General features: G+C 32.7%; 1 protein-coding gene across 2 annotated transcripts in view; it reads right to left on the bottom strand.

Annotated features, from left to right (window-relative positions):
* The window catches only part of LOC111050643 (laminin subunit beta-1), a 263,300-nt gene extending 241,254 nt beyond the window's left edge, over nucleotides 1-22,046 (bottom strand). For both annotated transcript variants that reach the window (XM_039443365.1, XM_039443363.1), the window contains exons 1-3: nucleotides 21,600-22,046; nucleotides 10,255-10,338; nucleotides 9,337-9,372 (exon numbers count right to left, since the gene is read on the bottom strand). In XM_039443365.1, coding sequence (XP_039299299.1) covers nucleotides 9,337-9,372; nucleotides 10,255-10,303 — 85 coding nt within the window. In that variant the 5' untranslated portion in view covers nucleotides 10,304-10,338; nucleotides 21,600-22,046. The remainder of the gene's footprint in view (nucleotides 1-9,336; nucleotides 9,373-10,254; nucleotides 10,339-21,599) is intronic.
* Nucleotides 22,047-22,588: the final 542 nt, after the last annotated feature.

Below are 22,588 nucleotides of genomic sequence, written 5' to 3' on the forward strand. Positions count from 1 at the left end.
TTTTTTCCACCATTTTGAATCCAACTTCATTTTTTTTTAAATTGGAAGGTGGTCATATGATACATTATTTCGATGCAGGATTTCAAGAGAAAATATGGTGAAAGAATGGTGAAAACCGCACATCAATATCTCAAATCTTTCAAAAGTTATTCAAAATTCAAAGATACTGATATATAATCCATGTGTCTATCATCTTCTATACTATAATGAAGGAAAGAACTGGCTTATACACGTGTAAAGGATATGAAAATTATGTTTGACGCATCATCACGTCTGAACTACTGGACTGATTTACTTGAAATGTTGCATATAAATTCTTAATTAACCGAGGATTCTTATAGGCCTATTTTCAATTCTTCTAGATTTTATCACGTCAAGTTTTCAGTTTGTTAAGTTTTAAAATGGACCCTTGCGAAGCACGGGATACCTGCTTGTTGAGAATAAGTAAATCGAATATTTGAGTATGTACTAAATGCTATATATAATTATTTATTCGCTGTGTTAAAAATGAAAGTCAATGCATTAGAAGGCCTAACATTATGACTAGAACAGCAATTTGTCTGATCTTGTTGTAATAATAAACAAGTCTCTGTAATGGGGCCTTTTCTATGTTTTATATCTATAAATGTTTTGCATTATAAGCTCCATGATGAGGTTCTAATTTTTGCACCACTCCACTACAACACCAACACCACTCTCTACAAAAGTCATTTAAGCTTGCATGAGGCTGAGTTGGCGAATGAGTTCAAATAATCTGCTTCTAACTGGTTTGTTACCAATAAATTTGCTCTGAATGAGAGTAAAAGTCAGAAATTGAACTTCCACCTTGAGTACTTTTAGAACCACCAATATCCATCCTGTCAAACTACTTGGCTATGTTGGATGGAATATTAATCATTTATTGGGCTGAGCAGAGTAATTTTCCTATTAAGAAGGCTCACACGTTCTCTTTCAAAAAGTACCTCCTTGTGACATTTTTTCCTTTTTCCAAAGTCTTATGGAACAATTCTATGGAGTCATTCATCAGGTACCACTCAAGTGATCCAGCTCTAGAAAAGACCTTTGAGGCTGAAAGTTCGGTCCAGAGATGGGATATACAGTTCAAAAATGGCCGCACTAGCGTTCAAGACAAGAAGCGTGGACGATCAAGCGTTGACACAGTCAACTGGTTGCCAAAGTCGATGAGAAAATTCGGTAAAATCGCCACTTTACAATAAGTCCAGACCTTGTTCCAAGTGACTTTCACCTGCTCCCAGATAGGCTTGATTAGTAGCACAGCGCTTTGTTGTCGACGAGGAGTTGCAGTTGTGTGTCACTAGGTGGCTGAAGTGACAGGTGGCGGAATTCTAGGACAAAGGATTTCAAAGCTCGTCCACCGCTATGATAAGTTCCTCAATCTGTATGGTGACTATGTAGGAAAATTGTATTTAATTTGCTCTTTCAAATGTATTTATTACAATTATTGTCTCATTGACTCTTTTTATTTCATTTTAAAGCGTTTGTTACTTTCTGAATAGCACTCGAATATATCGATGTTTGCTGACTGTTAAGAAAAATCCGAATGGACGTAGTACAAGTGACCAAGTGCATAGTCATGCTTAAAGAGCACGTAATAATCTTGTATTTCCTAGTGTCAGGCTTGAAAAAACTAGAATTTTCCGGTGTCATGAATCAGGTTTTTGAATTCCCTTCCCCTGAATATCCAGAGACTAAGTTTTGTGAGATTCAAGTCAGTGATTAGGGCCTGTCTACTATTAAGCCCTTTTTAATGGGTTGATGATTTTCTTACTACAGACATAAACTCTATGTTATGTGATATTTGAAAAGCATTATGTGTTGTGATATCAGACTGTGTTAAAACTTTAAGGCCTGGTTGCACAAAAGGTGGTTGAATTTTAACCGTGATTAATTCCACGAGAACCAATCAGAGAATGCCTTTTTGATAAGACGGCTTCTCTGATTGGTTCTTGTGAAATTAACCACGGTTAAAATTTAACCGGCTTTTGTGCAACCGGCACTAAGTGCTCTAAATTATGTTAGTCTTATCTATAAAAGGCTAAGCCCCGACAGACTGAAATCACACCACAGCCCAAACTACTGAGCGTACAAACTTGAAATTTTGCACAATTGTTTATGATAGCCTTAAAACATCCACTAAGGAAGGATTTTCAGAAATTTGCCCCCCTGAGGGAGCTGGGGCCCCCAAAAAATGTTGTACTTTTTAACCGCTCATTGCACAGCAAAGTCATGAGGAACTTTTTTGTTCAGCTACGAAAAAAAATTAGATCTATGCAGAAAAATTCCAAACAGGAACAGAGAGGGGTCCAGGAGAGGGCATTTTCTGAAAATTTTCATGTAAAATCACACTACAGCTCAAAGTAATTGGCCTACAGACTTAAAACTCTGCACAAATATTCTTCAAACATGCACTAAGAACGGATTTTGAGATATTTTGCCTCTAAGGGTTTCAAAGGATGAAAAAGGATCCTATTTAGTGAGGTTATGAACATGGTAAGGTGAATGCCATATTATAGAAAACTGAGATAATTGACACATGATATTCTAACATATGTTGTAATCATTGGAAAGCTTGAAATAATTTTATCAATCAGCTGATCGAATTTTATTTTCTGTGGATCGAAAGCGCGAGTTTATTGCCACGTGTTTGTTCCATTGTTGTATGCTTGACAGTTCGGTTTGCACCTTCTATCAGCTGTATATGGAGTCTCATACATTCAGATTAGAACAGAGCACAGAGATTTTCTTTGGTTAGGAGTTTGTTGATAATTCTTTTTTCAAATTAAAATTTTATTGCCATCAAAAATCACATTGAAAAATTTCTCAATAGACAACAAGATTGCAAAAACTAGATGTCAAACATAAAACATAAAAACATAAACATAAACATAAAAAGACAAACTTGAGTACAAGCCTTGAGTTCATTCAATATAACTTATATTTTTGTGTTAATATTTTGTGAACAAAAAATCCAGTTGATGAGAGATGTAATTTCTTATATTTGATCTAAATGGTTATTCATATTGTAGTAGTCGGGGTCACTTCAATCAAAGTTTTTTATTTTGTAGCTGATAAATTTCATATGTATTGATTGTCCATAATGTATCCAGTGTCCATAATTGAAGTGATTGAACTGCTCAAAATTAATGGCTTACTGGTCCTTCATAGAATTTATAGTATTCCTGGTGATTGAGCCTGTATTTTTTCAGCATTGACTATTAATAATAAAGTTTTATTTACAACTAGCTTACCTGGCGAACTTCGTACCGCCAAAAAGTCAATGTATCTCATGTCACACTTTACTTTATTTGGTTAATCATGAAATTTATCTGACAATCAATATTTTCATTTACATCTGAATACGAACTTCCTATGTGCTTAGTCATGCAGCATTCATTATTCCCAAAACATATTCTTCTCAATCAATTGGTAGTAATATCTAACAGTAAAGTGTTGAATTAAGAAAAAAATAGATAGGATAAATCAGTGTTTCAAAGATGAATTCAATGTTTTCATAGTTGTTGATTGTCAATAGATGGTCCAGGAAATATGCGATGTAGGATTTTTTTTTTTTTTTTTTAAGATTACGTCCTAAAGACTCCAGTCATGGAGTATGAGACAAGTCATGTTATTACATAATAATTCTAACACTAAGTAGTTCAACCTAGTTTAGGTTTGAAAGGAATTCTTGTACACTATAGAAAGCTTTATCAACTAAATATTTTTTCATTTGTTTTTTGAAAATCTTCAAATCATCATTACTTTTCAAGATTTGAGGTAGCTTGTTATAAAATTTCCTACCAATATAATCTGGTTTTTGTTCAAATAACCTACTATTGTGACCCATTATATGATAATCTGCTCTGTTTCGCGTATTATACTCATGAACATCTGAATTCTGGATCACACCACTCGTTTTCACATGCATTACAACTTCATATACATACAAAGATGGCACAGTTAATAGACCAAGCTTTTTAAATAAAGGCCTACAAGAGTCTAACCTATTCACTTTCTCTATACATCTGAGTGCCTTCTTTTGAATCTTAAACACTCTGTCCATATTTTGTTGAGATGAATTACCCCATACTAAAATAGCATACCTAATATGAGATAGTATAAGTCCATGGTAAGCAGTTAACAGTAGTTTTTTATCATTCAGCCTAGCAAGCTGCCGCAGGACAAATACCCCAGATGATATCTTATTACATATCCTCTCAATGTAAGGATGCCATGTTAATTTCCTGTCCAATAAAATTCCCAAGAATGCTACTTTCTCTTCTTGGTCTAATTCATTTTCCTCTACAAACACATTTATTTCTCTATCCTCTACTGAATTATATTTACTTTTGAATTGTAGGAATTGACATTTCTTACTATTTATTGTTAATTGCCTTTGCTTCAAGAATTGGACAATTGACTGTACTCCAGTAAAAGCATTTATTTCTAGACTATCTAATAAATAATTGTTAAAGATAAGCGATGTGTCATCAGCAAACAACAGAGCTCTGTGATCTTTTAACTCTTTTGGTAATTGGTTCACATACAACAGAAACAGTAAGGGACCCAGAATTGAGCCTTGAGGTACTCCAGCCTGGACCTCCAGTTTTTGAGATTTAATTTTTACTATTTCATTCCCATCCACCTTGGTAAGCTCAACACACTGGTTTCTACCTATGAGATATGATTCAAACCATTTTAGTTCTATACGATTCACACCTACAGTTTTTAGTATTTCCAATAATATTCTATGGTTCACACAATCAAAAGCTTTGGATAAATCAAGAAATATTGCGGCTGCCTTCTCACCTGAATCTATTATATCTATTAGTCTTTCAAGAAGGGATACTATTGCAGTCTTAGTAGATTTCCCTTTCTGGAACCCATGCTGTTCATCACATATGAAATTAATTTCTTCCAGGTGCATCAATAGCCTATTTAAAACTACTCTTTCAAAAATTTTACTTATTACATTTAGAATACTAATGGGTCTATAATTTTCAACTCTTTCAGAATCACCGCTCTTGAAAATTGGCAAAATTTTTCCTTGTTTCAGATCATCAGGGAAAATACCCTGCTCTAGTGAAGTATTAAGGAGATGCAATAAAGGGTCCAGTAATTCATTTTCACATTCTTTTAAAATTTTGCTTGAGACCCCATCCAATCCTACTGTTTTTTTGTTATTCAAATTTTTTATTATTCTTGACAACTCATCTCTTGATAATGGATGAAATTTAAATACCTTTTCAATTGGCTCAGAATTTAATGTAGTTGTATTATGAGTATTAGTGTTCAGTGACTTTTGGAGATTATATGCAACCTGTTGATAATATTTATTGAAAAAGTTACAAATGTCTATAATATCATCCATATAATTTCCATGTTCATCGATTATCCTAGGGACATTAGTAACTGTATCTTTTTGAGCTGCTCTCCTATTTCTATTAATTACCTCCCAAACAGCAGAGTTAAAATTGGTACTAGTTGTTAATATTTCAGCTGTTTTCTTACACTTAGCTTTCCTCACTTCTTTTGCATAGTTTTTCTTTAGACATTTGTATTTGACCTCACTCGGAACATCCCTCACTAATTTAAATTCCTCATAAGCTTCCCTAACAATATTTCTTTGAGTAAGAATATCTTCAGTTATCCATTCATCTACTTTGTTTAATTTACTTTTTACTTTGACTTTTTTTATCGGACAGCATACACTAATGTGAAATCTTAGAGTATCAATGAATTACTTATATTTGTAATTGAGGTTACAACTGTTATAAACACTACTCCAATTTTCTTGAAGCAGTTCCTGCTTCAAACAATTTATATTTCCTAGCTCATATTGCTGAATTTCTTTCACAAAAGTTTTTTTTCTGCTTGGATTCTGGCCCTGCAACTTAACATCTAAAATTTGATAGTTATGATCTGATAGATCTGAGCTACCTAACCTGACATTACAACCTTCTATATTTGTGAGGATATTATCAATAATTGTCTGTGAAGTTCGAGTTACTCTTGTATATTCGTGGACCTTAATTTCTAAATTATTCATATTAATAATATCTCTAATATCCTCTGTCATTTTATCCTGCCTGGCAAAATCAGTATTGAAATCTCCTACTACTATAACATTTGTGAAACGAGCGGTTGTAATTTCCAAAAGTGTATAGAGCAGCTCACAAAATTTTTGCCAGTATCCATTTGGTGACCTATAGATACCTAACACTGCTACCTCGAATCGATCATCAATTTTTAACCTTAGTCCTGTCACCTCTAAATCCATCTTAACAGAAAATCTCTTAACAAAATCCAGTTCATAAGTTTGGGTATGTTTAGCATTGCTAGTGAATATACATACACCACCACTTCTATGAGCTATTCTACAAAATTCTGATCTCAGTGAATAGCCTGGAATCCTAACTTGATTTATTTCCTTTATTTTTAAGCCATGCTCTGTGAAAATAACAATGTTAGGATCCTCCTGTTTAAGAAATACTTCTAATCTGTCAATTTTGTTGCGAAGATACTGAATATTTTGATGATAAATACTAAAAACCTTACCATCTTGTGCTACTCTATCTCTAGCATTTGTAGCTATTTCCCTTTCCCTGTTTTGAGCCAATTTACTAAAAAATCGTTATTTGTTTTTTTGACTGTTTTTAAACCAGAGGATTGCAAACGGCTTTCAATCAGCTCTGCCAATCTATTACAAAAGATTACTTTGCCAGATCGATTTAGATGCAACCCATGATTAGTGAAGTTATGTCTTTTCAGCCTTTCATTTAGAAAACAAATCCCCAGTTGTTTAGAATTCTTATTTTTTAGGCTGTTGATTGTATTATGGATTGATTTGTTTGTCGAATTGATTGCTTCATTTAATTCTGGCCTATCAAACCTATTAGGAATAGTACTTATTATTAAGTTTGTTTTTTTGCTGAGTGGCACAATTTCCTTGATTTTTTCTGTTACTTGAGGAAGATGATTCAAGTTAGGTTCATTTATATTATTTGAGCCACCCAGTACAATTAGATAGTCATTTTCATCAAAGTCTTTAGTTTGTTCCCTAGCTGACTCTACAACTGCATTAATTGATGCACTTGGCTTGAAAAAACATTGGACATCAAATTTATTTTTTAATCTTTTATCAAGGAGATCACTGCAATCACGTCCATGACTGGACGTCAGTAGCAGAACTCTCCCTTTCCTATCTTTATTTCCCTCCGCTATATTTTTGGTTGCTGTCTTCAAAACCTCACTGTACGTTTTATTTCGACCATTTTCAGAGCATTTCCCATCATTTAGGTTAGATTCTATTTTTTTGCATTTGGACGGAGGTTCTATCATACATTTAGTATTATCAAATTTAGATTTTAGTTTCTTTATTTCCTCCGACATTAGACTACATTGATTTTTTAGATTTAGTATTTCTTTTTTATGGTCTTCATCTTGTAATTTTATAATCAGTTCCAAAGATTTAATTTCTTCTACCATCCCTAACCTTTCTTCCTCAGACGTTTTTAGAGTTACTTCTAATTGGTTTTTTTAAATTAGTGTGGCTACTTTGTAGTTGAGCAACTTTTTCGGCTAAAGTAGTTTGAAGAACTGGGGTTTTTGGTTTTGGCGTTTTTGAATTTTGGTTTTGGGAACGCGTAAGTACTCCCGCTATGTTTACATTTCTATTATTAACCTTCGGTGTTCTACTTGAGCTCATCTTCCTATCTAAGAAATTATATTACTTGCAATAATAATAATTGATTTATAAATGATAGGATTTTAATTTGGTTATAATTTTAGTCAAGTAAACTATCTATGTTTATTTTTAAATCTCGAAAACCTAACCTCAAACTAACCTCTAAACGGTGTTTGGCTTATTAAAATAGAATTAAGAATTAAAATCTAAAACAAAATGATAAAACGTGATCAAGAAACAATCAATAATGAAATAAACACAAAATTTGTACTTATCCGTGACTATTTAAAACACAAAATCTTCCAAAACCCAGGAGCGAAATTATGTAGGACTTTCATTCACAACCTCTCAAGGTCAAATTTTCACCAGGAATTCACCAGGAATTACATATTCTTTCCATCTTCCATTTTAGAATGAATATAAGCTAAGCTAAATTAAAAAAAAAATTGTAAATTATTCTGCCATTAATGAATGCAATATGAACAACTCTCTTCCATGAGGTGAATAATTTTTTTCCAACATTTTCCAGTTACTCAATGATAGGGGAGTGATAATTATTTGTATAGGTCTTCTAAGGAACCATTATCTACAGCTGGTACCAATCAACTACATTAAATGTAACTACATGTAATCAACTACATTAAAACTGGTATTACAACGGTAGTTTGGAGTTTAAATTTTAAACTCCAAACTACCGTTGTAATACCAGTAGCCTACACAATTTATCATAGGGTGACGTGTTTATTACAGCTGGTAACTTTATATGCTGAATCATATTATCTCAATATGATCTTGAATCATGATCATCTTTCCATTCTTCGGTAGCCGCTAGGCCGACAATTTCGAAAACATAGGTCTGTAAAATGGATTAATAAATAATCATTATCAGCTACCCCATTTAAATTTCTGGTCAGAAACCATCCCCAATATTCACACAACATATTCTCAAAGTTTCATGCCGTTATGTCAAGTATTTTTCAAGTCATAGAAGATTTAATTCGGCTCAAACAAAAGCCTTTCTAAATGGAGGTAGAATGATAAGGTTGACAACTTTCAGTACTGTTGTTTTAACTTTTTTTTTCAAATCACTTTCAAAAAGTTCATGTAGTACCTACTATTGAGTTTGAGACACTTCTGGCGCTATCATAGTTTCACAACTATTCTGTTCCATACTCCTATCTCTTGCAGACGTTAACCATATCTATAATAAAATAAAGAGTTGGCTTATACACGTACGGGATAGGAAAATTATGTTTGACGCATCATCATGTCTGAACTACTGGACTAATTAACTTGAAATTTTGCATATAGGCTAGATTTTTAATTAACCAAGGATGGTTATAGGCCTATTTTCAATACTTCAAAACTTCATTACGTCAAGTTTTCAGATTATCAAGTTTGAAAATAGATCCTTGTGAAGCACGGGTTCCAGCTAGTATTTTATATTATGTTATTTTTTTATAGTACCTATAGTTTTTCTAGTATAGCGCTCCTATGATATTTTTGGAAATGATTTATTGTGATGACTTAGCCAGTGTTACATTTATTGTTTTAAAAAATGATTATGATTATGACGTAGATCTATCATAGAAGTATTATGATTTTTATAAAGCTGTTGATAGTGATCTTACCTCCTTTACCATAAGGACGTGGAGCTCTGACAGAACCTGTAAAAGATAAGTATGAAAATATAACATATCAAAAAGTTACCAACAGAGTAGAATTGTGAAAGGATTTAGACTGGTGAAATCGCAGTAGGAAGTAAAGCTAAGCCAAGGGTATGTTACATGAAATTATGTAATAATACAAAACTATCTTCATATCGTTCAACACACGGAAATCACAATACAATTTGCTCATTTTACATACCCTGTATATACAATAAAACAGCTACCTAAATAAATATATTTCATGAAAGTAGCGCTATTTCTCTAAATCTATTCTGGTTGAGTGGAAAGAACTATCAAAAAATTCAACCAATTAGCCAACCTAACAGATAGCTTATTATTCATAGCTAGTTATTTTTTATTTACGACCGAATAGAGTTTGTTGTTTTGTTGAAAAATTAGACCTACTGATTTGCTTGTATAAGAGAAATCAAAAAACATAATCTCTAATATATATAAAATATATTCTCGGTTGAGAAAGGAGACTCAGTCTCCGAAAATTTCCCCCCATTTCTAATGTAAGTTTTCAAGTGTTTTCAATCTATATCGTGTCTCCTGTTTTAATTTATATATATATATATATATATAATATATATATATATATATAAATTAAAACAGGAGTGATATATATATAGCACTTAACAGAAAAAACTTTAAGTTATGTAATAAAAATATAAACAGGATACACACGACACGGATAGATTAAAAACACTTAAAAACTTACATTTAAACGAGAATTTTCGGGGGCTTGGCCCCCTTTGTCAATCAACCAGGAAGTTTTCAAGTGTTTTTAATCTATCCGTGTCATGTGTATCCTGTTTATATATATATATTTTTTTTTTTTTAATAAACATAATTGTGAAAGTAAGCAATACTACTCACTGCTTAGAAGAATAAGAAGGCCCACAGCTAACCATCTCAATCGAGGCATTATAATCCTCACTAGCTGCAGCAGATTATCCTAGCCTGTGAATAAGCACCAGAATGAGAATGCAACATTCATGAATATTTAATATAAATTTAAAATATTGTACTGAATATTAATAAAGACTAAAAAATACTAATTATGAATTCAATCAATTAAGAAATCATTAATAAAATAACTATATGGCTGGATAGAAACATTTTTTTATAAATGGATAGTATTTTATAATATCCTATTGGAGTTTAATAGGAAGTGCTGAGATGATTGTTCGAGTATTCTTTCATACAGCCAACTATTAATTGGCATGATATACAAAGTATGATTAACCGAAACAAGAATTGTTTTCTTATCATGAATAAGTTAGGCAAATTACAATTCAACAGGAATATCTACAGTATCAGAATAATCTATCAGTTGAATTCTTAGCGTCAACTCACGTTTCTTTCAACTCAATATTTTTTTTCATTCAACACTAACAGACTAATTATTATATATTATATTTATGTAACTGTTTCTAGTAATGAAGAGCTAAGACCCGTTTTTTCATAATGTGAAAAAACATACTATTATCAAGGGAAGAACTGAATGTTTAGTAGTAATCTTAAATTAGCGGCACAAAGATTGCCAATCACGCACTTTTCTATGATTTGAATTGGAAAAGTGTCCCAATAAATGAACATTTTTCAGAGCCGAGTGAATGAATAATCGCTTTGATTTAAATACGGCCTGACTTTGTGACCTCGCATTCATGAGCTACTTTTCAGAAATGGCGAAAATCTGATAAGGATATTCGAAGAAACAATAACTGTCAAATGAATGAGTACAATGGTCGATAACAAGATCAAAGGAGTTTGGTATCCAATTCAATTCTAAATAAAGATTCAAAGCATAGTTCTTTCTCAATAAAAGATCAATTCTTCAAAACACTCAACATTTGTGAATCAGCTTATTGTTATCTTTGAAATTTCCTGTAGAGTAACTAGAAACGGACTTTTGTAGAGATAGAAAAATTACTTAGAAACGCGGTTGTATCCAACTTCCTATCACAAAATTGCAATAAATGTTTCACAGAACTGGATAATAGACATAGAAATTCTAATTATAACGCTACAATAAGAAGTTTCAACATTGACATGCTTCAAATAGACTTAAATGTATGTCAAGAGGATTGATGTGAAAAATACAAAAAGTAAAAGGGGAAATAAAACGATAAATCGTCGGTGTACTGCTAAAAGTGACCAACCACTTCTATACGTTTTGAGAAAACAGCGTTTGAAAGTTACTTGGTAAAAGTGACAGACTCGATAAAAGAATAATTGTATTTACATAATTTTATTAATTTATTTTTGAGAAAAAAGCAATACAACTTTGAAAGCAACAGGTATGATTGCCCAAAACTGTTTCCTGTACAGAAAGATAATACTGTAAAATAAATTAACAGGCTAAACTATCACGACTGATAACAGAAGATATCAACAAGCATAATAAAAATATTTTTTCCAAATAGGATTACGATCTTGTGTATGATATGTTTGCTTTGTAGAAGGAATCGGTAGTCTTTTCATCTGTAGGAACTTTTTGCTGAAAAAAACTCCGAACACGTTATTTTTTTGTGCAATGATTCTGAAGTATTGTTCAGCTTGAATGCAAAAACTTTCTAGCCCTGGAGCTTTTTACAGAGTGCCCCAAATACCTCGGATTTTCTGTTCCTTTTCCAGCTTCCCGATTTTCGTTAAATTAAGCCATCGGTCAGAAAAAATCACTCAAGCCTTTTTTTAGATTAAAAAATTGAATAATTCGGCGCTCTCTATCTCAATTGACTGCTGAGTTACAATTTTCCAAAAACGATATCTTCCGATTTTCACAATTTAAATTTATGATTCAAAATTCTTCTGGGCTTGAATCTCTGTTTTACAACCTGAGACAAGGTAGACCATTCTATCTCATATGGCTCGATTTTGCGAAAATCGCTGAAAACTGGATAAGGAACCGAAAATCCGAGTTTTTGGGGCACTCTGTAAAAAGCTTCAGTCAACTTTTCGTATTCAAGCTGTCCAATACTCCAAAATCATTGAACGAAAAGTTCAACATGTTCTGAATTATTCTCCAAACGGCCCTTTTTCAATACCTCGTGACTGGACTACTGTTGAATTAATAGATTTTGATATTCTAGGTATGACTGAAGTAACATAGGCTGAGATCCTAGAAGAATAATTTTTATGATGAATATACATGATCTATAGAGCGGTCCACGTTATAATGACAGTATTTGATCAACTTTGGTTTTGCTATCCTAGTTTATCATTCGACAAAGCCGGTGGTACTATCCTTTTCTAGGTCCACAACGATGCCAATTATGTTTTTGACAGTGTAGAAATATAATTAATTAATGCAGAGAATCGGTATCGCTATTCTTCTATCTTTATCCACTGCCATTATAACGTGGACCTCACTATAGCATGTATATCATAGATTATGCATGATCAAGCTCTAGTATGAGAGAATTTAAATACCGTATGATGTTAAAACATCGTACTGTATTCAATTTACAAATGATACAGAGAAAGCTACAAAATCGTCAACATGTCAATGATTCAACAATTCAATTCAATTGTCCATACTATAGCAATAGTTCATTGAAGAGTATTTCGTTCAATACTGTGAACTCAGAACTTTGCTCGTTGATATGTAGTCGTTTATCTCTAGTTATTTACCATACCCGATTGCGATGTCATGTATTTATTCAGACATTTAGAATTATTGTTGCTAATGAGCTTTTCAATCAACACATTTAGAGAGCTCTACATATAAAATATAAATTGAAACCCCACTTTAGAGCATACGAATTTCTAGGGATATATTACATTACTCACACAACATTCTTCGCATACCTACAGTGGACTTTTCGACTGAGATCCAGTTAAAGAGCCCTGTAGAATATTTCCAACTTTCTAGCAAGATTAAAAAGTTGATGTCTGCAAAAATGGCAGTATATTGAAAAACGACTCACGGTCAATTTATTTGAATATTTATTTTGATCAAATGGACAGGGAAATAGAAAATTAACATTCGGCTCAACAAAAATTTAATATAATTATAGAGGGCAGGGATTGTTGTTCTAACTTCATTAGCTAATTCAGGGATATAAACGGTAAACAATAAATTCAAGACGTAAATTATGTCAGTCGTTCAAAAACATCACACATACGAGTAGTAATCAAATAATGAAAAACGTGTATCATCTGAAATGGTGTGATATAGAACTATTTTGGAAAAAATGTGCATTACAAATCCCCATGTTCTTAAAAAGATAGAGAAAGTAAAAGTAACGTTTGAAGCAGGGTTGGGATAGTTGAAATTGTTTATTCAAAAGTTAATGTTGCTAAATGAGTTGTATTCCCCTTCAAATGTATACAGCTTAGCCTAATACGAAAAATTAACCACTAATATTTCTTTGCTAACTTAAATATAATACAAATTCAAATTTATTCATCAAAAAATACATATTTACAAAATAATAGTGTAACTAATAAATATAAAGAATATACTCCCTGCGTGGATGATTTGTCCGTGTGCAGGGAGGAGTCGAACTAAATCAGACAGTTAGAATGTACACTGGTTTGAATTAAGGGAATTATGATACTTGAATATAGTTTGGAATTGAAAGTAAAATATGAAAAAATATATATGATTGCAGTATAAACATACAAATAATAATAATAATAATTTTGAGCTCAACGGCGCTTGATACCCTTACAGCAGTCATAACTTTAGTATTTTAATATTGTTTTGGGGAGAGAAATTAACAACATAATAATATGGATGAATATGTGAAATAATATGCTGGCATTTTCAAAGAGAATATTAATCTATAAGGCGAATTTAAAGGAGCCTCCGAAGCCTCTGCCCCAATGAAGAGCAGCCACCTGCTCACTCTACGCTTGTATACGGCGACGCTACACCCCTCAATGTCAGAGATCTCAACTGGAATATTACGGTAAAGCCAATGAGCTAGGTGGAAACAGTTTCCTAGTTGAATGGAGTTATTTAACCGGGGAATCTGAATGTTGGTATGCAATCTGTTTCTGGTTGAGTAATTATGTTGGTTTTCGGTAAAAGTAAAGTTACTTTTTTCAATAAAAACAAGAAGATTTTTTATAATCAGTTGTTTTATATTCAAAACTGAGAATTCCTGGAAGAGGAGATGTGTTGAATACCTATGATTTTTGACAGTTTTTTTATAAGGGCTCTCTGAGAAATCGCGAGAGGCCGCAGGACTCCCAAAGAGGCACCACCCCACGCCAAGATGCAATATTCGACCGGCGATGGCCAGCACTCAGGAATCGCAGTCCTGAGTTAACATTTTAGCATAACAGTTTTGATTGATTGTATGGTGCTATTAGACAAAATAGAATTAAACTTGATTTGAGTAAGCAGGAATAGAAGACTAGAAAAGAAGAAAAAACCAAATATATTATGGTAATATGAAAATTTCCAGATGTGTTTATGTACAAATTGAGTCATTACCGAAAAATCATTTGAATATCTGTAAAAATGCTAAACCGGTTTATTTGGAACAAAGAATTCTACAATAAGTTTCAGATAAAATAGATACCATGTTAGATTCGATTAGATTGAAAATAACTAAAACTAAATTAGATTTATTTATTCGATAATATGACAATAGTTTCCAGGCTCAAGCCAATTGAAACAAAAATTGTTTAACAATAAATGCAATGAAAAAATACAAAATAATCTTATATGTAAAGAAAAGTAAGATTAATAATAATGATATAGCACGAAAATACAGTATATACAATATTAATAATCAAGATTGGATCAAGTGTTACATTTAGCTACACAGTGAATGTCTTGCCAACTGACAACACTGTAAAATTATGAGGTGATTATTACAATATGTAAACTCTAATAATATCATAGGCCTACTGGATGAATATTATTTTCAAAAATCAATCATATATTTCTACAGTCGAATTTGAAAGGTTAGGAATTTTCTGATATTGATCTATCACAACCACATAAAAATTAATAGATACATTTATATATTTTCAATTTATTTATTGACACTTGAGAGTAGCATAATTAGCCAGAACCGGCCGTGTCTAAAAATTGTACTTCATACAATAGATAGTAGTTGAGGGTCTTCAAAGCCTGGTTTTCATTAGTAGAGTTAGTGGTAGAGTTCCCTGGGCAAGTACTAACTATCTTGTGAACTCTCTCCCAATGAAAACGTTCATGGATAAAATCATATTTGGTGGGTCGAAGTCAATATGTAAATATAAAGTATTATGATAAAAATAAAGTAAGTGATATTGAATCTAGTTCAAGGTACACTGTTCCGCAGGGATCTGTTTTGGGGCCATTTTTGTTCCTTTGCTACTTGGGGGAATTACCAAAATATGCGAAAGATGTAATTGAAAATACTAAATTTTGCATGTATGCGGACGATATTAGTTTAGGCATATTCGACAAAGACTTGGATATTATCGAATAAAAATGTAATGACACAATTTTGCTTTTAAAAAACGTTCTAAGTAAAATGAACCTTTTGCTAAATAATGATGAAACGAAATTTGTACATTTCTCCTGCAAAAATCCCAATATAAAACGTACAGTCAACCTAAATAACCTAGAGAACATAAAATTCTTAGGTCTAGATCTAGACAACAAACTCAATTGGAAGAGCATGTATCAAGAGTATGTAAAAAAGTGAGTACAGGATTATTTGCACTAAGAAGGCTGGCACCCATTTGTAATTTATTAACTTTGAGATCCGTGTATTATGCCACTGTCCACTCTCATATTTCATATGGCATTGAGATTTACCTTGGGACTAGTGCATTCAACTTGAACAGGGTATTAAAACTCCAAAAAGAAGCAATAAGAAAAATATTCAATTTGAATAGACAAGAGTCGTGCAGGATATTTTTTTGAAAAAGTTAGAATTAATGACGGTGTATGGACTTATAATTACAAAACAATATTACACGTTAAAAATAATGAAGACAAATTCCCCAGGCAATCTAGTGTGCGTGTGCATGACTATAATACAAGAAATAGGAACAACTTTATTATCAAAGAACATAGTAAAGAGGAGTACAAACAAAGCCCAACCTATATGAGCATCAAATTCATTAATTACCTTCCTACTAGTATTAATCATGAAAAAGATATTACAAAGTTTAAAAACAAACTGAAAAAGTATATTGTGGAATTTGAATTGTACAGTTATGAAGAATATTATAGTACCCACTTATTACGTATTTAGACTATTTATTGTTGATATATTTTGTTTTTTTTTACTTGTATATATTTTTTTATTTTGTTGAAAATAATAAATAAAGAAAGACGCATTCATGTACATTTTGATGTATGTTTTGAATAGAGATTGATTGATTGATTGATGGTAGAGTCATGGTAGAGTACTAGTTTTTAGTAGATTAGAGTGATATAGCACCGTGGGATAGTACTCTACCACTTGCCTTCCCCCACCATCGCTTCTCACTCTACTCTACCACTACTAATGCTAATGAAAACAGTCTCGAACTAGTAGAGTAGATACGTAGGAGTATAAGAAGTATTGTTATTTATTAAAAATTGAAATTCAAATTTATTTGCCAAATAATTTTACATACATATCTACAATTACAAAATAATAATGTTAACAAAAGTACAAAATTTTAGAAGTATACAGTACAATAAAATCAACTATATTATGTGATAATATTAAGCAAGGTAATAATAACATTTTTCAATAATAACAAAGTATTAATTTATTAAAGTGATAATAAGTGTTAAAAAGTATTGACATTTTAAGGTTAGTTTTGTTCACTAGACAACACATTTTACCTACTATTCTCAATTGTAGTGAAAACAGTTACTCGACCAAGTAAGTAGAGTAGAGTTAGCTCGGTAGAGTTAGTATGCCAGTTACTCGACCACACTTAGGACCACCTACGACTACTTACGACCACACTTACTCGACCACCACAGTTACTCGACCACTAAGGCTCAACTCACACTTACGCGACTCAAGTCGAGAAGAGACTCGACTCTAGTCGAGAGCATGTGTTTTCAAATGGTGACATTCGCGGAGACTAGAATCGACTGGTCTGAGTGTCACCATTTTTTGGAGACACATGCTCTCGACTAGAGTCGAGTCTCTACTCGACCTGAGTCGCGTAAGTGTGAGTTGAGCCTAACTCTACTAGTGAAAATCAGGCTTTTTAAATCTAATCTGAATTTTCATAATTGAGATAAAATATTTTCTTAATTATAAAGCACAATTTAGATGTAAGTTAAGGCACAAGCTCAGCAAGTGCGTGTCTTTAATATCTCGAGTGCTTTATAAACCAAATAAAACAGTTGCATAGGCCTACACTAATATTCATGGACGACCACTCAAGTAAACTAAAACTTTGTTGACTTACTGCTAAGTTAGAAATCAACTAAATAGCCTATTTGGAAGAATAACAGTAGGTGAATAGCTATTCTATTTGCTATGTAAGGTGGAATACAACGTGAAGATTTAAATTAGTCATAACATTCACTCCAAAAATCCAATACTTTCAACAAGGTTATGTTCACATTCGATTTACAATATTCTACAAAGAAAAAAGCAAACTACAGTTCACTATTAATAGTGAGGTCCACGTTATAATGACGGTGAAGAAAGATAGAACAACATTGCCGATTCTCTGCCTTGCCACTGCCTTCCACTGCCTTAGAGGATGGCTGATACCAGTATATCTTATGTAACATTAATTGTTCATATGTTTGAATTAATCAATAATATTTTATTCGCCAAGAAAATATGTTTAAAATGATTAAATAATGAATTTTCATCATTGAGATTAAATATTTTGTTAATTAATTATAATTCTACATTGTTAAGAAACGATCTGGCAACGTCGCAGAGCTAGAAAAGAATATTGCTATCTGTTTTGACGAATGATAGACAAGGATGGCAATATCAATGTTAATCAATGTTATAACCTCTGTACCTCACTTAGCACCTATTACCAACATTTTGAAAAATTGTTGATAAAGCGAAAACATCGCTTAACAATCACACATTTAAAAAAAATGAATTATGGTATAGGCCTATTATTAGGCCTATGTTGATTTAAGACGTCTGAATTAAAACATTCAATAGTGACTCGATCCTACTTTCCATCAGTGCGTCAGCTGAGTTTCTTTAATTTTTTAAATAACTACCTAGTTATGTCATTAGTATGTTTTTATTGAAAGGGAAATGATTGTAATGAATTATGGTGATAGGCCTACTGATTACAGTAAAGATTTTATCCGCGGCGTGTGAGTGTGAGATAAAAAAATAATCAAGTAAATTAAAAAGTAATATTGTAGTGAAATTTGTAGATTCATAAATAGTACTATTATAAACTATAATGTTTATGAAAGATGGCTGTAATAATTATCACAAACTAGAAATAAAAACAAGTTTATAAGATAGTATGCTTCAAAACAATTAAAAAGAAGTGAATGATAAAGGACTGATGAATGATAGGCTAAATAGAATATCAAACCCTTGAACAGGCTGCACACATGGACAATACTAACATCGATGGGTCGCCGGAGTTCCATCTGTCCTGAAGCCGCCACTTACCAAGAAAATGGTCAGTTTTTACGGACGCTACCAAAGTGGAACAGTGAAAGACAAACTGGGTCTTTCCTATTTTACATCTATAGTGAGGTCCACGTTATAATGGCAGTGTAGGAAGATAGGAGAAAAGGGTTGCCAGATCTCAGCCTTGCCACCCAAACAGCTGATACTGGTATATCTGATGAATTTAACTGTTCATTATTGTTGAAAATAGTTAATCATATTTTATTTGTCAAGAAAATATATTTTTTAAAGATGGGATAATAAATTTTCATGATTGAGACTGAATATTTTGTCAATTAGTTGAATTTCTATATTGTTGATAAACGATGTGGCAACATCGCAATGCGTGAAAGAGATGCGTGAAAAGATGCGCCATCTGCTTTGTTGTACGATAGACAAAGATAGCAATACCATTGAAAATCACACACTGCCATTATAAGGTGGACCTCACTATATCATTTTTTGGCAGCACTGAATCTGAATTCCTCTTAGTTTGTAGTAACATTAAAAAGGCTGAAAAGTAAATAGGCCTATTAAAAGTGTTCTATAGGAGTGATCATTAGTTCTAGTAATACTCTTAAATTGGGGAATTCCATCATATTCAGGGAATCAATAAATTTATGAAAACACAATGTTGCTATCATTTTTCTTGAATCTCCTTCTAGTATCTTACTGTATTGGAAACAAAACTAAGATATTTATAGGCTCAGATCAGAGAAGGTGGTCAATTTGGGTTATCCATTTTATAGTAATTCTAATTATTATTAATGATCATCATCCTGGCTCTACTCAATAGAAAAATTCTATTGGCCGAACCGTTGACTGCTTGACCAGTTACTCGAAATTGATAGTTGAATAAAATGGAATACTAGGCCTATTTATTACTTATGCAAATGTTAATATTATATTGAAATGAAATTATTATTTACATTATTTTTTGAAAACGTGAATTTCCGCGAGTAAACCAAGCTTGTCGTGTGCGTGAAGCGACCTAGTTTGTCAGGGAATCAATAAATTTATGAAAAGCCCAATTCGTCACAATTTTTTTGGTTGTGATGGTTTTAAGGCCTGGCGATACTTTGCGACCCCGCATCGATTAGTGGTAAAACGCCATTAAACGGGGACTTGGTAGCGACCGAATCTCTTTTCATGGGGGTAATAGACGAGATTTTAGTAACAAACACTAACTGAGAGGTCTAGTTGACGCCACTATTGTCCCTGTGTGGATGTTAAAAAGTAAAGTAAATTTGTATGGCTTTTGGGATGATGGATGGTGCTTGAGAGAGTTGAGAGTAATGCATGTATTTAAAAAGTGGCGTACTTAGTTGAGCGGCTTGTTCTGATCCACTCAAATATATAATGCATTATTTTCAAAAGTCTCAAGCTTAAAGGCTACCTTCGCCGCTACAATATGTTTTCACTCTGAATGGGATAGCAGAGGGGACAATACAGTAGGGCTGCTAAGCCTACGGCTGATGAACCATCCCATAATGTGGAATGCCCGACGCCGTGTTGCAAAAAAGCATCATCTTCTCCTGTTCAAATATAATATTATAGGCCTAGGCCTAATAAGCTTATTATCAAGAGTTATTTTCAGCAAAACATTCACGTAGGTAGGAATACTTATACAGTATTTGAGTTGGAATACAAATTCTTTGAGATTCGGTAATTAGATGACATCACAAAAATAATATTAAAAATTAGGCCTAATTCTATCATTAACCAAAATGGTATCTTTTAAATAAGAGCAGTAGCGGGCCTTATCCTTTTGAAACTCCAGGTTGTTATTGAGTTTCCAACGCAATATCTACTTGAAAAAGAAAATATTCTTGTTCCAATGTCTCGAATAATGTATCATTATAATGAACAAGAATTCCAATGACAAGTCAAGAAATAAAAAGCGTTCTATTGGAACTTTTAGTTACAATACAAGTAGGTTAGGTACTAGTTATACAAGTTACTATCTTGTAATTTAAAACTGAAGTATTGAATGAAAAAGACTAAGATATTGTCAAAAAACCACTGATTTAAATCAGTTTGTGGTTTTTTGACAATATCTTAGTCTTTTTCATTCAATATGAATAATTACCACAATATCAACTTCTCAACTACACAAAAAGTAAAACTGAAGTGTTCGTAATGTCTAAAATAACACAAATGCCAAAGAGATTTTCTGTTCTGCAAAAAGTCTAAGTATTTTTTATAGCCTAGCCTACAATATTTATCTTTCGAGAAAGTTTTGTTGAAATTTGATAACAATCAAAATGATGTAGGCCTTATTCCATGAGAACAAACTTTACGTGAAGCTTAATGTTGTTTTTCGGTAAGCTAGGTAGGTAAGTAATTCAAAGTTCAAACTTTGTTTATAACCTCCAACTAACTTAATCTTCAAAACAATGTTATATGTAGGCCTATAATAGTAACATAACTTATATAGAAATTACGTCAAAGATTCCAAATTACATGATTTGTTTAGTATTCAGATCAATATAGAAGGCTTATTAATATTGTAGAAAACATGAGAGGTTTGGTTAGGACCCAAGTTTATCTCAGTTCAGAGTAGAAACTATCAGCAAAGATGAACGAGAAACCTCTTATTAGGAGGCATTGAACTCGTATCTTAAATAAATCTAATATGAAATAAGATTATCTTACCTTTCGCAGCCAGGTTTTATCCCAAAAGTGAACGGAACTGAAAGAACTTGAAAATCAGTAAAAGTAGAAATACTTGAAACTAGGCTTAATTTCTCTCGTCAAGTTAGGATCAGCAACTGGCCTAGCTAGTGTGTCTTCTCCCACTCCACCCACGAACAACATAGCCACATAGTTGACAGCAATCGAACAGCCTCAGATAGCGTTCTATAGCTTCCAGCTTCAGCTCAAATGGACTAAAAAGAAACTGAAACTAGACATAGGCGGACAGAGATGGTTCGAGAGTGGGTATCGATAAACATACAGGACACAGCTTATCATTCAACGCCGGAACAGTTATCTCTAATGTTAACACTTCCTTTGGCCTTTCATATGTTGTGGGGTTGTGGCTATCTCAATGACTCGATTACGCGAGCGGCTACACTGAAGCTCTGAAGAGAGCTACTCAGTCGGAGAGACATATGTTTATGTAATTTATTAGGCAATCAATCTTGAAGTACGGTAAATCGAGAGGGGGAAGACTTGCTTGCCATGTACCATGATGTATAAAAAGTAAGTCAAGTGCCAGAGCTCTGCAGCATCAACAAGGCTAATACAATAAATTTTAGCTCAGAAACATTTTTGTAGGCTTACAACCGGTGCCTACCATTTTATCAAATAATTACATAGCGTACTTAGCAGCAGGCTCGCTTCGCTGGCCTTATTCATCTAGCCCCCGGCTGGATCATCCGAGAAGAGGATCAGCCGGGTATACCTAAAAGCTTGACCAGCATAAAAAGTGATTGACCGGGTATTTCTAATTGTCCGATTCGTTTCAAATTTGGCATACAGGATAATTTACACATATTTAAAATACTGTTGAAGTTTCATCAAAATATAATGATGCTTAGGGGTGGTTAGGGGTTGAAAACCCTATTGACCAGCATAAAAAGTGATTGACCGAGTATTTCCAATTGTCCGATTCATTTCAAATTTGGCATACAGGATAATTT

This window comes from Nilaparvata lugens, chromosome X (assembly GCF_014356525.2).
Source record: "Nilaparvata lugens isolate BPH chromosome X, ASM1435652v1, whole genome shotgun sequence".
NCBI lineage: Eukaryota > Metazoa > Arthropoda > Insecta > Hemiptera > Delphacidae > Nilaparvata > Nilaparvata lugens.